Genomic DNA, 18005 nt, shown 5'->3' on the forward strand with positions numbered 1-18005 from the left:
AAAATTGGTAATTGTGAGATCACTGTAGCATTGTAATGTTACAGTTTGCTGTTAGTTCAGACTTCATGGAAACAGACATGGAAAGAAGGAAAAGCAGGTGGGGAGTGGGAGGAAGAGAAGGGTCACAACAAGCATAGGCATGAGATCTCATCTTTGAAAGCAAAAAAAAAATGCCCTGTATACACGTTACTTTGAATGCATGATGGTAGTCGTAGAGAGGTTGAAGTAGCATAATAGTGCATGTTGCCCTTACTTCCACTTCCTAGGGTTGCCAGGTCCCCTTACCCTCCTGGCAGGAAGGGGGGACCCAGCACTTACCTGCCCTGCAGCTTCTTTTCCCGCATACACAAAACATACGCACACTCCTGGCATGATGTGATGACATCACTTCTGGGAGTGATGTCATCATTCAGGCTTCAGAAGTGCTCCCAGGCTTTGTGCTGGGTCAGTTTGAGCCCCCAAATGGGCTGAATTGGCGTGAAGCCTGGGAGCACTCTCAGGGCCTGTACAATGATGACACTTTTAGGAGTGATGTCATCATACCATGCTGGGAGCATGCCCCAGGAGGCCTGTTCCCCCACCAGCCAGGTGAGTGGTGATGAGGAGGCTGGGAGTGGGGGATCCCCTTCCCCCACCACAGGAACTGCAACCTTACACTTTCCACATACCCAAGATAGCAAAGAACCTGTTTTTTCAAGGATTCCTGATGGCACAGAGAACATATATATTCATAGCCTCTATGCAGATGATCTTGTGAACATATGAAGGTTATCAAGTACATAATTTTGCTTCTCCAGGATTCCATCTAGATTCCAAATAACACGAACATGCTACCATTCAGCAACAACCAGTTTTGCTGAATTACTGGAACCTTTTATGTTATGACATTTATTGTATTTAATAAAAATATATTATTCCAGTCCATATTCCAGGATACAGATAAATTAAACAAATTAAAACTCCTAAGCGTGTGTTCTCCTGAAGATGTTTTCAACAAATATTCATTAAATGTTAGCAGACAATTTGCATAAGATGCAAATTTGGATTTTGGGGAAACTTTGGCAACCTTGGGCTGGGGAGAGGGGCACCACCTTCTGATGTTAGAACTGTCAGGTACTCTGTTTTAAATCTTGTACTGGCAAGTACTCCATGTAAAGAATAATCTTAACAATTAATGCGAAGAGAGGGGAGGGCGAATCCTCCACATACCTGTGCCATTTTTTTTTTAGTATGGCCTATAAAAATGCAGCAAGGAAAGTGGAAGCTTTTCTTTTTTCTTTACAAAGGCTGTCCCCTCTGTGAGGATCCAAGAAGCAGGAAATCTCAGAGACAGACCTTTCCATTAAAGAAACAGGCCCAAAGCACTGGCTGTCTGACAAGCCTTGGCAAAGGGCTATAAGACTTTGAGAAGCTTCAGCTGTCAATACATCTTGAAATGGGAAGGATGTTGCGGCAAATGGTGGCAATGTATAATTAATAGAAGGAAGGACGGGACAAGAAAGCAGGGAGAAAATATTGGTCTTGGATCAGGTCTAAGAAACATACACCGGTGGCATTAATCTTTTTCATCTGAGAATAACTTTTAGCCGTAAAATGAATATAGCCTTTGTTTTAGATGAAACAAATGGTTTGGCGTATGGGGCAGTGGGATTAGTCTACTATGCAGATGGCCTGTTTGGTTTCCATGGTTGTGAGTGAAGTATTTTTTTTAAAGTTCCCAGGAAAATGGTTTCAGAGCACAGGGTAGTGAGCATGTTATGTTGTTCCTTATGGTATGTAAAATCTTCCTCACTGAGGTAGAGCCTGAAGCAGTTTAGTAGCCAAGGTTTCCTGTAAGTTACAAAACAATTGAGGCATCTAAATATCACTATATGTCATAGGAAACTGGCTGGGCCCCATGAGGATAACAAAAGCCACAAAATTGCAGAGCAGGGTGTCTTTATATCCTCTTTGGGAACACGCACAAAAATAAAGAAAATGTAAAAGGAACCCTGTCCTGATGAGAAGTGAAAATGTTCCTGATGGAATAGGAGGCAAAATCAGGGAAAGCCCTTGACTTGTTGGCCCTCCAGGGCAACTGATTGGCTGCTGTGTGAAATGGGATTGCAGTGTTTTGCTCCCTTTATGAGACTTTATCACACTGCCTCCCTCCCTTTCTTAGTGTTATCTTGGATTTTCACTGCCATCAGAGGCTCTTGATCTAATCCTCAGTTTGACCCACAGTATAGGAAGGCTTAATTATATTTGGTATATGCGGTAGACAAAATGATCAATGTGTATGGAGGAGGTGGCTGTGAGGTAAAAGGGGATCCTTTATTTAGATAAAACAGATGTGTTACTTAAACAGAAACAGTTTATTGTGTAAGAGTTTCAGTAAAGTACATATGCGTAAGTACATATGCGTAAGAGTTTCAGTAAAGTTCACAAGCATAATGGTTTCAAGATAAATACAGATCTGTAGATGTTTATAAATGTTACAAAGACTTATTTTTCTCCAGTTGCCACTTATGCTAATAATATCCACAAAGAAAAGAACACATAGACTTCCCTTAGAATATACCACTTCACTCCTTCTTCCTCTTTCCCCAGAACAGCTCTGACCAGCACTTGAACAATGTACTGAACTCTTTACCTCAGAACATCTCTAACTAAACTGCAGTTCATTCCATCCCCTAGGGTTAGGGTTGCCAGCCCCCGGCTGGGGGCAAGGGATCCCCGCTCCCACCTTCCACCCTCTGCCTCTGCTTACCTGGCCAGTGGGGGAGGCATGGACCTCACGAGCGTGTTCCTGGGCAGCATTGCGCCCTCTGGCAGGCCTGAAATGGCCTGGATCGGGCCTGAAACAGCCCAGATTGGTCCTGAAACAGCCTGGATCAGGTTGCTGTGGCATGGCGGAGTGTTCCCCCGCATGTCAGCGGCTCGTTCCAGGCCGATTCTGGCCTGATCCGGGCCATTTTGGGCCCAGTTTGGGCTTGAAACGGCCCGGATCGAGCCACTGCTGGGCAGGAGTGTTCAATTTGACCCTGGGGGCCAGGAGCGCTCCCAGCATGGCCACAGCCTGCATGATGGCATCACTTCCCGGAAGTGGCATCATTGCGCAGGCCCTTTTTCATAATAATGGAACTTGAGCTCAATACATTTGTATTATTATGCTGCTGTAACCTGCCCTGAGCCCACTTGCAGGGATGGTGGGTGATAAATCGAATAAATAAATAAATAAATTCAGTTGGTAGTTGTTTTAGGATGGACAAAAAGAAAGTTTTTCATACCATATACCATTAAATTATCAAACTCAGTAGCATAAAGTATACTTGTCTCAGACCTAGTTGTCTTTTAAAACAAAATAGAAAAAGAAATGGGAACAAGGGCTACCAATGGCGATTAGTAATTATAGCTAAACAGAGCCTCTGTGTTCAGAGGCAATATATCTGGGAACCAAAAGCTGGACAAATGCCCTGGTTGTGAGCTTCCACTGACTAGCTGCTCCTAGAAATTGAATTCTGGAATAAATTTACTTATCTAGCATGTTGATTCTTGTTATCTCCTGAGCACAGTCTATTTTCTGTGTCTGAGGCTGATTCCTGTACACTCCATTATCCTGTTCCCTTTCATAGTTAAAAACAGGAGGACAGTAAATATATGAAATGGGGGAAGTAGTACTTTTTGTCCAAGGGTGATTGGTGATTAGTGGAACTAAGGAAACCACCAGGAAAGAGCTAAATCTCCTGTACTAAAGATGGGTTTCTGCTACTAAATCAATAAAGAATTTGGCAAAAAGTGTAGAAAATGCATGCATAAAGAATGCATGCTGATTCATTTCATTTGCCTGCTTATTTCTGGAGGGCTGGCAGAATCAAAGGACAAGGTAGATCTTTTCCCCACTTGTCAGTTATTGTGACTGAGTTAGGACTATATTAGCCAATGACTGTATCAGTCACAGTCTAGAACATTTCTTCAAAGTAAATGTTGTCATTTGTTCTTCTGAGACATAGAATGGAAAAACCACCTGGGGATAACAGAACGAAATTTACATGTATTCACTAGAAATAATGCTTAATTATGTTTAAAGTGACAGCGCTCTACATAACCAGTAATAAATGCAATGAACACAAAGGAATACAGTTCATACAATAATATTTGTCTGTAACAGGGGACTAAAAGCCCCGTTCCGTCCAACTCAGGGAACAAGGACAAGCACTCCAAGTTCATAAATGAGGTAAGTTCATAATTGCAATGTTCCAAATATGTTTCTTTTCTTTGTTGCTGTAGGTGTCTTCCTATTATTCAAATTGGAGATCCTTCCAGATGGTAGCCCTAGCTGAGGCCGGCTAAACGGCAGATTTCGTCACTTGGACTTCATCAGGGGCTGTTAAGGACCACTGCATAACATATACAATAAACATGAAGACATTGCAAAACATAATGCTGTTCATTTATAAAGCTACATGAATAACAAAATCATTTTTAAAAGCTTACCCATATCTAGTCTCATTGTTTCACCAAACCTGGAGGGTGACGCAGATCAAATGGATCTCACGTACCTCCTCAAACTGACTATGGCTGAGTGAAGCTCATCCCTTTCCAATTAAAGATGCAGTAACCCTCAAGATAATATGTGAAAAACTCATAACAAATAAAAGTACCACAAACCATGGGGATATTAGGCATAAAATGCAGGGCTTTTTCTTCCCCAAAGATTCTCTAATTGTACACTAGGAGAAACCTAAATGTACTGCAACCACAGTAAAAACATGATTTTACTTTAACCCCAAAAGTACTGTAGTGCAAGCTCATTGTTCAGTCCATGAGGTTGTAGGGCATTCAGTGAGAAAATACATTTTGCTTTCCTTCTCAACTGTTCTCTGGTGATGTGTTGAGAGGAGCCCTTCTGTGCAACAAACAACGTTCTGTGCAACAAACAACTTTGTGACTTTAAGTGCAGAGGCATCATGTTTTAAATCAGAGAAGTGCTGAGTCAAGGGAGCGTCTACCACATTGTTTCTAATTCTTGACATGTTCAAGGACTCTGACCCGCAGTGGTCTTATAGTACTACCCACATATATTTTTGGACATGGCCCAATAAGAAGGTATCTAGTCTGACATGTTGAAAAATGTCTCAGGTAAATTTTTCGTTATGATGTAATGTTTGTTATGTCATTTGTTCTTCAGCTGGCGACAGTTCCTTGGCCACAATCTACCTGATTGTCTTCTCAGTTATCAGACTCCTTCCCTGAAAAGCAGCTGCTTGCGAAGCGGTTATTGGTGCTGTGTTTTACATGTGAACTGGCTCAAGGCTCATATATGAACTATTCCATGCAGTAAATTATAGACATGCAATAAATCCATGCATGGTGCCTAGTCTAAAGCAGAAACATACACATAACATAAATTAGGAACAGCTGACAATTTGCATAGAAGCTCTGGGATGTAAAATGTTCTGCACTGGCTTATTTGTAAGTTAGAAACTTGAGAGAACGTCTTTGCCAGGCTGTTCCCTCTTTGCCATTTCATTGTTGACAGGCCTTGTGATGCCTTCTCACCCATGGTTTCCCTTTTAAGTTTTGTTAACTTGAATTTACTAGACAAAGCAGCATGCAGTCTCTGGAAATCTTCCACAATGTGATAATAGTTAATGGGGAGCCCATTCCATTGTATTCAGCTGTTTTTTTCTAGAGAGCGGATTGTTAGATTAAGTCTCCCTCAGAATTAGCATCAGGTGTACATATATTCTGTTTTCTATGCTATGGGTGTAGAGAGCTTGTTAAAATAGGGATGTCACTGGCTCTCCACTCTTGTACCATTAAGAACAACCTCACAGACATGTTGTAACCAAAAGTTCTCACATATCCACACCTGGCGGGGGCGGGGGGGGGGGGAATTACCTCTCTAATTTATGTGTCAGGCTGCTTCTAAAGGGACAGGGACAGAGACAGAACCTTTAAAAGAAAAAATGGCAACCCTAAAACTTTGTACATATTAAATGTTAACTTTCCTTTTAATACTTTTTTTGATTTTTTACCATTTTTAATAGAAGTGAATATTTCATGGTTATCACAAAACATTAAAAATATATAAGGCTGAATCTCATTTTTAACTTTATCATTCCATCAACATTGTCCATTTCTTGATAAATGTATCTTTTAGACTTCTGTGCTCATACCTTAATTCAGATATAAATGCTATTTCCAAATTTGCAAAATCCAGGCATTTATAGGAGACGCTTTCTGGTGATTTCCATTGAGAAGTGATACATTATCATGCTGCTGTTAATGAACTATTACTTCCCTATCTGTGGATAAGACATTCTTTTAGATAACACAGCAACATAGTTATAGGTTATGAGCAAAGTGAATTCTGTAAGATCATAAATAATGTTCAGAATTTATTGTCAAATAGTTAAATGTTAACTTTCTTCCTACTGCGAGTGGGTCTTAAGTCTTACTGTCTCTTAATTATTAGGGCTGCCAATTGCCTGAAGAAAAAAAAAGTCCTGTCCCTTTAATAGAAGTGTAATGGGATGTTATTTCCATACATTGAGCATCTATTAAAGGGACAGAACATTTTTCTCTAGGTCTTTTGGCAACCCAAGATATTATAGCCGATGAACTGAGTAAAATGTAATTGATGAAACAGTTAATTTTGTATACACCTGCCTAGGGAAAAATTTTCCTGGGGGAAAAAAACATTCTTTCCTTGTGGAAGATGCTGCACACATACAGTGTAGCAGATTACACCTGGTGTCTGCTAAGAGCAGTTTTTATAAGAACATATAAAAGTATTAACACTTGATTGATTTAAATGATTAACCAACCAAAGCAACTCTAACGGTTTATCCCCAAGAAATGGGTGTGCTCTCAAAGGACTTTATAACTAAAATATTGTCTGTTGCTATAGAATCTTCTCTCTAGGAGTAACATTTTATAATCAGGAATTTATCTTTACAATGAGCTCAGTGAGTGTTACGGTTGCCGACAGCTTGGAGAAAAAGTTTCCTGAGGCATAATGGGTAAAGGTGATGTTGTTTACCTCCAAGCCATGAAAAACTTCTGCTGCCTTTTCCCATACATTGAGCCTCTATTAAAGAGACAGTTTTTTCCCCTCCAGGCTGTTGGCAGCCTAGTGAGTATAAGTGTGTGGGGGTTTTTTTTAGGTCTAAGGTATGTAATTTTTTGAGCTGAGAGAGCAATGGAGATATGAATTCTCCTGGAGAAAGTGTATTCAGGGACCTGTTTAACTACCTGAAACCTTACAGCTGTGAAACCAGTTGAACTGAAAGAAACCTTGGGCTTGCACAGGAATGCTTTCTAACAGAACTTCTATAGGAGTTAATCTTAGGGGAGCAGAATAGTTTTACCAGATTCAGTTTAGGAGGACTAGATACAGTTTAGCACTTTAGAAATGGGAATGCAAAAAATTCACTTGTCTAAAATCCCCTTTTTATACTGTGCCTAATTACAACAAAAACAACTGAATTTTGTAGATCTAGAGCAGAAACATCCCTGCAAAATAGCAGTGACCATACCTTGTAGTATTAATAATAACATTGTTATTTATACCTGCTTTGATAAAAGCACCACAGGTTTTCTGGGAGGATATTTATATACCAAGCGGTCCTGATCTGAGGATACTCAAATCTGGAGATTGGAGCCATGGACAGACAAGACTGATCTTCCTAAGCACCTGAAAAATGCCCCAGGGTTGCAGAAAAATCTGAAATCTTAAAAAAAAATACATTTGGGTTTGGGAACCCCCCCCCCAATGATAGAAAGAGCACCTTTAGCTTTAACCAGATGCCCTCAGTGGAAGTTGCTAGGATCCATAACAGTTTAGCCCATATTCCAGGCTTGGGTTTCTCTTAGGAAAAGGCAAAGGGAGTGGGCAGGGCTGTTTGGCCTTAAATAGAGGACTCATTGGGTCCAGACACAGAAGCAACCACTGGGCAACTTGATACCACATGACTCGCATGACTCACCTAGGCCGAATCCACACTACATAAATTTTCCCGCAGTTTTACACCTTTTTTTGCGCAAATCTCAGTGCTGTTCACACTACCTGTTTTCCATTCCACAGTTCTCTCGCTTCTCTTTTGGTTTGGTTTTCATCGCCAGTTACTGGTCTATTGCGGGAGTCGCACGGTGGACGTGAATGCCTAGAAGCAGTTTTCAAGCGCCTTTTCTTGAAACCACCCCCACTTCCGTTTCTTAACCCTGAATAGGAAACCCGTTCCTAACGCGTCAATTGGCTTATTGTCCCCGCAAATGCTCCGTACTCCATGAACGCTGGGCTTTCATAGCTTACTTTGTTCTATTGAAAACATTATTTTGATGTTGCCAGAATAAAATCTCGTTGCTGGGGAAAGCGGTCTGGAGAATTCAATCCTCAGTGGCGCGATGCGGTCCACCACACTTTTTTTCCTTTTAAAATTTTTTTTTAATCTGATTAATGTAATATCGAAATTCCGCTAAATATTCTTGCGCAATTCAGAATATAACGGAACACACAGGCACTAAAGATTCCCTTTTTTCCGTGGCCACTGCCACTTCCTAAATATTTTCATAATTACTGAAATTTTAAATGGGATATCTTTTTGCATAGATCCCAATTTGGTTTTCGGACGCAATCTTGAAAGTTAGATAGATGCATTGAGGAGCCATTGCACTGTTGTGGCTTCAATGAATCCTACCAGCCAATACCACCCACAAAGAGATCTTTCCTGCGCGCTTCCTTTTTATAGGATTTTTAAGTACCCCACCAGAAATGTGAACCAATCGCTACGAAAAGTGGTGCGTGATATATCACTTTGCTGATGTTTCAGTATATGGTGATTTCGAAATAACGGAAATCTGCTTAAAATTTTTTTTAAAAATTGGGCGGGAAGATTGATCCCTGCTCACTAAGACGGCTTTGCCAATGGATATGTGAACAGTAGATCGCACAAGGAATATGCAGTTTCAGCATGAATGTGAACAGACAAGTGAAATTTGCGGGTTGGAAACACACAGATTTTTTCCGTTAAAAAAACGGAAAATAGGTGAGTGTGGATTCAGCCCTAGTGTAGTGGTTATAGTTTCAGTGTGGCATGTGGGAGGCCCAGGTTCGAAGGACAGAAGGAAGCAGGAAAAGGGGGGAGAGGCTATGGGGGAGCAGGGAAGGGAAAGAGGACATGATGGAGGAGGGGAAAATGAGATGCCCCCACAAGTCCTTGCGAGTCACCCACTTGTTATATATGAAAGTTGGGACAAATATGTTTGGGGAAGAACACATTTCCTTTCCCTGTTGAGTTTCAGATTTTCAGTCAAAACCCATCATATTAGTTACACCTCTTTAGAAAGCAATATCACAGAAAAAAAGTATTCCACAGGTCAGGTCTTGGGAGATAAAATATATTCATTTCAGGCCAGTGGACAGAAATGCCTTCTGATCAACTGCTTTTATCTCCAGCCCTGCATCTCTTGTCAGCAAAGAAAAATATTTCTTTTCCTGTCATAACCTTTGTTGACTTTCCTATGTAGGTAGAATTAAAACTATGTAATTCTTGTCTTGTGGGGTAACATGTACTGCATTCGTTCCTCAGCACTCCATAGCAACCAAAATTTGTCCTTCAACAGCTAAGTAGCCTCAGGTCTTCCCAAGGAATGACTCATTCATCTTGGCAGAGAGCAGACATGTTCCTGGTTTTGGAATGGCAGGAAATCTGTACTTCACTGACCTTCCTAGGGATGATGAAGCAATGATTTATAAGTACAATTCCTGTACAAAAGGGAAAGAAGAGGAAGCTGTGGGGCCAGATAAGTGGGTACCTCATAATACTGTGTGTGGGGAGAGGAGGGGGGGTCTGCAAAGGGCAAATCATACTCTTGTTTGTACAGTTTACACAACCAGCCAGTTGTGGTGGCACAATGTTATTTTAACAGGTGCATAGACACAGTTACAAGCTGTGTGGTGTTAAAGGATATATGGTGGAGGAACAATCCTTTGAGAGCCATAACCAAGAGTAGGTTTACCAGAAAGGGGGGGTGAATCAAATACCAGCTGTTTTCTCTGTAAAAACTGCAATAACAGACAAGCCAGTCTGTTAGAGAGCTCTTCCCTAAATCATTTCCTTACTGCAGTGTGGAGCTGTGATTGCTCTGAGCAGGAGGACGTGGGTGACAGATTACCAACAGCACCATGAAAGAAAAATGGGTAGTAGGCTTGAGATCTTTCCTCCTGGTTAATCACATCTAGGATCTTAGACAGTCCTCCTGAGCACCCCTTACTTGAAAATAAGTTCAAATGAAAGCAAATGGATTTGGTTTCATGGAGGACTGGAGTGGTGTAGTGATGACAGCAGGACTAGGGAGACCAAGGTTCATATCCCTAGTCACTCTGAAACTCACTGGGTGACCTTGGGCCAGTGTTCTCTCTTGGTGTGACATACTTCACATGGCTGTTGTGAGGATAAAATGGAAAATGAGGAGAACCACATATATCTCTATGAGCTGCTTGGAGGAAGGGTGGAATACAAATACAATAAAAATAATGAGCACATGATTTAGCTGCCAGCAACCAGAGGGTTAGCCAGCCCCACCTGAGTTCAACATATGCAAAAACTGCCTCAATTTTGTTTCATATGCAGTGATCTATCAGTGTGATTTCCTCAACACCATAGGATAAGTACAATCCTATGGCCTGTTATTTTGGATGGGGAGGGGATTTGTTTAATTTTTTTTATTATTATTTATGGCATTTATAGCCCAGCTTTCTTACTGAGACTCAAGGCAGATTACACAGTGTGAGTTAGTACAGTCAATTTCAAGGACATCAATAAACAATGTCTTGTGTTATGTGCCATCAAGTTGCCTCCAACCTATGGCGACCCTGTGAATGAAAGACCTTCAAAACATCCTATTATTAACAGACTTGCTCAGACCCTGCAAACTGGAGGACGTGGCTTCTTTTATTGAGTCAAGTCATCTCGTTTTCGGTCTTCCTCTTTTCCTGTTGCCTTCCAGAATCTTGTCTTTTCATGATGTGACCAATGTAATAGGGTATATAAATGCAAATTTGCAAAGGTTTAAACCAGCAGAAATCCAATATACAGAGTTGAAGAAATGCTGAAATGTTTCGGTTTATACCTCTAATTTAAATGTTGCTTGTTTGCTATTTGATAAGAAATCCTAAAATATATAAACATGTGGCATCTTTTAATGCATGCCTATAGCCAAAGTGAGATTTAAGTTAGTGAGGATATAGCAGTCTTGATAACTGAAGCCATTTAAATATCATGGGTAACTATGATGATGAGTCATGTTATTAAGGGACTATTTCACTGCAAAAAGTCCCATTTTACTTAATGTTGCTTGCGGTTAAATAAAAACGTTAGCATGTATTTGCCAGAGCTTTAAGTTTGTTGGTTGCATCTTGAATGCTTGTTTCACTTATTAAATATACTGCTAGCTTTGTCATAATCTATAGCTGACATATTAAAATTACAATAAATCTAAAGAGGATTGAGAATCTTGAACTAACCTGGAGTTTAAGATTTTCTACCCATTTCTACAGGCTTTGGTCACAGGCTTTGGTCACAGGCTTTCTTCAGGCTTTGGTCACAGCAGATATGTGATGTACTCACCTCCCCTTCCTTGGTACACTTGTAAATTGCAGGTATATTGATTTTGCTTGTAAATAAATTTACACCAACAGCAGTGATGATGTATCACTGGTATAAGTCAACTTCTGCTGATGACCTTTTTTACGTAACTTACAGTGCTATCCTAAGCAGAGTTACTACTTTCTAAGGCCATTGATTTCAGTGGGTTTAGACTGGAGTAACTCTGCACAGAATTGCACTTTTAATCCCATGTCATTTACTGGGGACCTAATAACAGCTGAATTCAGTGACGACTACCTCAGGGTAATTATTATTCAGAGTCCTTTGTGAAGCTCATGCTGGCTTCTCTTTTCTCTTTAGAAATTTGGTGATGGAACAACCTTTTATATCTTACCTATTGTGACACATCTCTTGGTCTAAAATTGCAGCGAAATCACTTGCTGTTGACTTGAACATATCAGGAATGTTGACAAACATGGTCTCTGATCAGGCATTGCTATTTTCTTTCCTCTTTTGCAGGGTCTTTCCGAAACGATGGCCTAAAAGCTTCTGATGTCCTTCCTATACTGAAGGAGAAAGTGGCCTTTGTGTCAGGTGGGTTCATTGCTAATTTCTTTTCATTTTTGTAGCTTGCCAGTATGTTGTGCCAGTGAAAAATAAGAGTGGCAACAAAGCTGTATAAAATGTGGTAGTTTTTTATAGCATCACAGGCCTGCAAAACATTATGGAATAGATGCTGCTGTGTTTATTTGGGCTGAGTAGTATTTTAATCCATGTATTGGGTGACGAATTTAAATGGAGTAAGTTGTAAAGTAGATTCAATGTTGACTGTAAATAGGGGTGATGGCATATCGCTCTCCATAGAGATGACATTTTTTTCAGGATCTGCAAACTTCAAATTCCAAATTAAAACCAATTGTTTGAATCTGGACTGCATTTTCAAGTGAAAATATTAAAACTCTGAAACCTCATGACATATTTGCAGGTTATATTTTTTTCAACTTTTGATTATAATAATATAACAGTACACTTATATACCACTCTTCTAGATAGGTTGGTGTCCCACATAGAGCGGTGAACAAAGTCAGTGTTATTATTATCTCTACAATATAGCTGGGGAGCTGGAGCTGAGAGAAGTGTCTTACCCAAGGCCACCTGCTGAGCTCATGGCAGTAGTGGGATTTCAACTAGCAGAGTGCTGATCTGCAATCCAACCACTTAATCATTATGCCACAGCATATGCCAAAAGAGGTTGGATTCAGTGATTACTCATGGAGCTCTGCTTGCACTACAGACCCTCCCCTCCAGCTATAGCCTATCCCAGTGCCCAAAAAGCAGCCCCTGGGGTTCAATGAACCCCCATGAACCCCAGAAGCACAATGTAGTGTATGCAATAAGAGGGAGGAACCAGCTCAAATCATCCCCCTCCTGCCCATGTTAAGCTCTTCCACTGATGGAAAATGACTGTAGCATCCAACCCAAGGGAAGGAGAGTGGCAGGAAAGTGGGAAGATGAAGGGAACTGTTGAAAAGTGAGCTTATCCTGCTCTGCGTCTGGTCAATCTACCCAACTTTGCCAACAAAATGAAGTCTCAGTAAAAAAAGCACAAGAGAACATAATGCAATGCAACTTTGATCTTAGCTGGAACATTCACCGAAGTGGTTTGTCCTGTTAAAACACACTTCCTTCCCCTGTTGCGTTGACTTCATTATATTATAAATGGTTGCGTGAACAGAAATCTCACTTTCCTGCTGGAAAACACATAATTGCAGAGACTGTGCCCTAGTCATTCAATAATCTTGAAGACAGACTGCTGCTTTTTATACGGTATATAATTGGTGACTCACAAGTTGGATGACCATGAAAGCATTTTTATCTAGGTGCTGGGGTCTATCAAAATTTTTAGAATATAGTGGCACTGGGTCATTGTGAGAAGAGTACTGTAATCTCCAATGTTACAGAAATTATCTATCCTAATCGAGGCCACCTTCATGTAATTGTTCTCACTGCATGCCCCCAAAGTTACTTAGTTGCTAACATGGATCATGGTGAGAGTGCTGGATGAGGTAAGGGGATAGTGATTCACTACTTGGGTGGTTAGCATTAGTGGGCGGGGAAAAGTTGGCATTGTAATTAGAAATTCTGCAAGTTTCACTCTGAGGTGTGAATGGACTACAAGTTCAGAAGGGAAGTTTCATTTTAGGGTTGCCAGGAACCTGGAGTCCCTCGAGAAGGAATCCCCAGGTCCCTGTAGTCTCCCGGCAGGGGATTGGGAGCCAGCATTTACCCCAGCTTCCTTTCCCCGCACGTGCGTTATGCACATGCATGCTTCTGGCTCGCATGATGATGTCACTTCTGCGAGTGATGTCATCATGTGGGGTCAAAGGGGGCCCTTGTTGCCGCCGCCACCAGCTCTCACTGAGAGCGCGGTGGCGGCAGCGCTGGCTGCCACTACCTCCACTGCCGCTCGCCCACCTGCCCACCCACCTGCCCACCCACTCGCTCTCATTTGGCAGACAGGGGCCACAGTGGCAAGAGGCAGTGGCAGTCACTGCAAGAGGCAGCAGTGGTGGTGGCGGTGAGAGTGAGCAGCCGCGCTTGCAGCAAGAGCCTGTCCTTGCTGTTGCTGCTGCCACTGCCGCCATCTGCTCTCGTGGCGTGGGAGCATGGCCCCTGCCCAGGGGCTTGCCACGCTGCCCAGGGAGGGGGCTCCTCAGGGGATGCACCCCCGCCAGCCACATAAGTGGGCTGGGGGGGGGAAGGGTTGGATCTGGGGATCTCCTGCTCCCGGCGGGGGAATGGCAACCCTATTTCATCTTGTCCTGGTGTATTGTGAATCACTTGCTCCTTAATATCAGTCAGGCCTGAGCTTGCTTGGGTTATGCAGTCTGAAAGCTTGCTAGCCTCAGTCGATAAATCCCTCTTCAGTTCCTTAAAAGAGAACTGGTGGAGGAGTGCACTCGGGATAGCTCTTGTCTGATTGCATTGGTGCTTTGTCTCTGCATGAAAAGGAAATCATTTCTGACACAGCCAGCTCAATAGCAGCCTTGCCATCTACACTGCCTCTCAACTATTTGCAGACACAATAGACACAGAGGCAAGGATCACCAGCACTTTTGAAAATGGAAAGGGTGAATTTTCACTGCCTGACAGCCAAAGCAGAACTGCCCTTTAATATACAGTTCAAGTGCCATTCTAGATGCCTCATCCTCTGTAGAAGGTTCTTGACTCTTGACCCTACAACTAGGCATGAAGCAACTACTTCCAGGGAGAAAAATAATTCACCTCTGTCCTTGATCAGACCATGCTATATTTGTTATCGCTTCCCAGCTTGGGCTCCTCCCCTCCTGAGTCCAGGTTTAAAGGTTTCAATAGCTTTGCCTCATCCTATCTTTGTGCTCCTTTTTTCCAATTGTACCCTTTCCTACGAGCATCATTTCTCCCAGGTTGTTAGTTGTCCCAAAGTCTCCAGTTCCCTTTAAAATTCTTCCTTGCTAACTCACGTCAGGAACTCTTTCTCAAGTGATGCCACCTCTTCTCTGTGTCTTCCTTAAAACTGCAACTCAAAACTCATTATTACTTGAAAGGCTTGTCTGCTTAGCCCTCACTTTCAGCTGCAACAGAACTTAAGTTTCATGTAACTACGCTTGCTTGTGTTCATCTTCTGCTGTTCTTGCCCCAGGCTTCTCTCTCCTTTTTGCCTTTCATGTTGTCAGAATTTAGATTGCAAGCTCTTCAGGGTAGGGATGTATTTTTTGTTGTTGCTTATGTTAGAATTTGATGTATATTCATGGTGTTTTATACATATTAAGATAGTAAACAGCTCTTGTGAGCTGGGATACTTGCAGGATATTTCTTGTGTGAGCATTGGCCTAATATTTCAGTTGTCAACAATGAAACTCAAAAAGATCTGGAGAAAACTGGGGTTGTTTGTAAAAGGAAAGGAACCCAAGTTGAAAGAATAATGTAGATCTGTTTGAAAAGTGAAACAAATTATATATGAAAACTATTCATCCAGTATTTAAAACTAAATTTTTATTTAATTGTTCATTATTGGCAGTTTGCTTGCATCTGCAAAAAAAGATCATTTGGAAAGTCGTCCACCACTGCAGTCAGTCAGATGTTTTTACCTAGAAAGCTCCACAGACTGGAAATGGTAGTAGCTTACATTAGTTTATGGAAAGCTGCTCTTCTGGGGCAGATTCATCTCCCTTGTCTTTATGGGCAGACAACTCATTCATTTTTTTTTAATTCTTCAAAATAATTGTCACTGTCTCACACAGCAAAAACATTATATAGAAAATCTGTGTGTTTTCACAAATATATGCTGTGAAAGACCCAGGTGTTTGGTGAAAATGCCAGCAGCACCCTTGGAAGAAAGTATGTGAATGGGGGAAGCTTCAGTCACCTGTTCTGTTGGAGCATACTATAGAATAACCCCCCACAGCTGTGAAGAAACAGTTGAATTAGGGTTGCCAGCTCTAAGCTGGGAAATTCCTGGAGATCTGGCGTGGCGGGGAGAGAAACCTAGAGAAACCTAGAGAAAGTGGTGTTTGGGGAGGGAAAGGACCTTGGCATGGCATAATTCCATACAGTCCACCCCCCAAAGAAGCCATTTTCTCCAGGTGAACTGGTCTCTGTGGCCTGGAGACCAGTTGTAATTCCGGGAGATCTCCAGCCACTACCTGGAGGCTGGCAATCCTAAATTGAATTCACAATATCTTCTTGTAGATTATAATAAGCCATTGGAGGGGAGAGAGTAGGAGGGAAATGGTCAAATTAATGATGGTCAAAATGTTTTGATTTTATTAAGATGATGATTTTTTTTTGCATACCCTTCCTATAAAACATCTTTTCAGTTAATGATAGAAATGATACATTAATGTTAATCCAGTCAACTAGCTTTGAAACCAAGAAGCCAACTTGTAGAGATTGATTTGTTAGAAATGAAAATAGAGCAGAAAAAGGTGGTATACCAGTTTCAAAACCAAAGTTTATATAATCATGCAAATAAGACCCTGAATACAGAGGGTTGTGGGAATCTGCTGATTCCATTGCTCCCCTCCAGACTCCCTCCAGACTTCCACTTGGTGCGCTGTACTGTTCCTGAGGGTCAGCTGATCCACAGGAACACAGTTTGGGGGGCCTTAGTGGGCTGAAGAAGGAGGAGGAAAGTAGGAACGGCCCAGTCTATGTACTCCACAGATATCTGAATACATGCCATTGTTTTTATTTAATTTGTACATGACAAATATTTTCCAGACTGTGAAATCCTCAGGAAACATGGGAATGTTGTCAACTGCCACTTGAAAAATAGATTTTTAACATGTGAAGCTGTTCATGACTTTTGGAACAATGGTGGGAGAAGTTTCATTTAACAGCAGGTCAAGCTGCTATTAAAGAGATGGTCAGTATAGCAGCAGACAACCCTAAAGCCACAGCCACTACCTGGACCTTAAGAGCACCTTTAACTATGATTAGTGTCCCCTTAGGAATGGTGGTTGATGTTCAGACAGAAGACCAAATTATATTGGTGCTAATGATGGTGGGGAGTTTGCTCATGAGAGGGAAGAGAGTACTCAAACCCAGCCCCAAACCATCATTACCCATTAATCTCTGTACCCCCATTCTGTAGTTGCATAGAATTTTTTAGCCAACCTAAAAATGATATACTCTCTTTTGAGTTTCTGTTTTCATTCACAGGCAGAGGTGATTAATAGAAAAGTTAGTAGATGTTGCAGTCACTGGCTGCATTTCCATCTGCATATGTTTTAACAATATCCATTATAAAAAGCAGAGAATGTGCACAGTACAGCCACTTCTCCTTGTATACTTTCCAGATGCAATCAAAAAGATCCACCTGTTTCTAGTCTGAAAGAAACCTTAAAGGCTTTCCCTTAACAAGCTTGATCAGGGTTAATGAGGCCATATTTGCTGACTGCTTAAGCTCAGCTGGTTTCTCTTAGGGTCAGTAAAACAAGGGAAGGATCAAACTTTCACTCACCTGCATTCTCTTCTTTCAGAAACCTTCTAAAATCCAACTGGAATTCATCCCCTTGCACCCTGTTGGAGGTTATGGTTACAGCTGTTTCCAGCGCAATTAGATTTTCCCCCCACCTCCAGCATTTTTGGTACCAGCATTTTTTTCTCCTACTACAGTAGGAAAAAACCCCATCAGTTGGATATTTTTCAGTTGAAACTCACTATTCAGTGGCTCTGTGTACTTTAAGTGGCTGCTCATGAGTGCAATCTTGAAATCAGTTCTTGTAATCTCTTCTCAGATGCCACTAGGGAGATGAGGTATCCCCTGCTCCCACTTTTCTCACCCCACCACTACTTATCTGGCTGCTGGTGGTGGAGAATACGGGGAATGGGCCACCTGGGTGCACTCCCGAGGCCAGCAAGATGACA

The 18005-nt window shown here is 41.6% G+C and overlaps 1 protein-coding gene across 1 annotated transcript in view; it reads left to right on the forward strand.

The window, feature by feature from the left end:
• KALRN (kalirin RhoGEF kinase) overlaps positions 1–18005 on the forward strand; it is a 717152-nt gene that overhangs the window by 251830 nt on the left and 447317 nt on the right. The window contains exon 2 of the mRNA XM_054971242.1: positions 12114–12188. Coding sequence (XP_054827217.1) covers positions 12114–12188 — 75 coding nt within the window. The remainder of the gene's footprint in view (positions 1–12113; positions 12189–18005) is intronic.

Source organism: Eublepharis macularius, chromosome 2, assembly GCF_028583425.1.
Source record: "Eublepharis macularius isolate TG4126 chromosome 2, MPM_Emac_v1.0, whole genome shotgun sequence".
NCBI classification, from domain to species: Eukaryota; Metazoa; Chordata; class Lepidosauria; order Squamata; family Eublepharidae; genus Eublepharis; species Eublepharis macularius.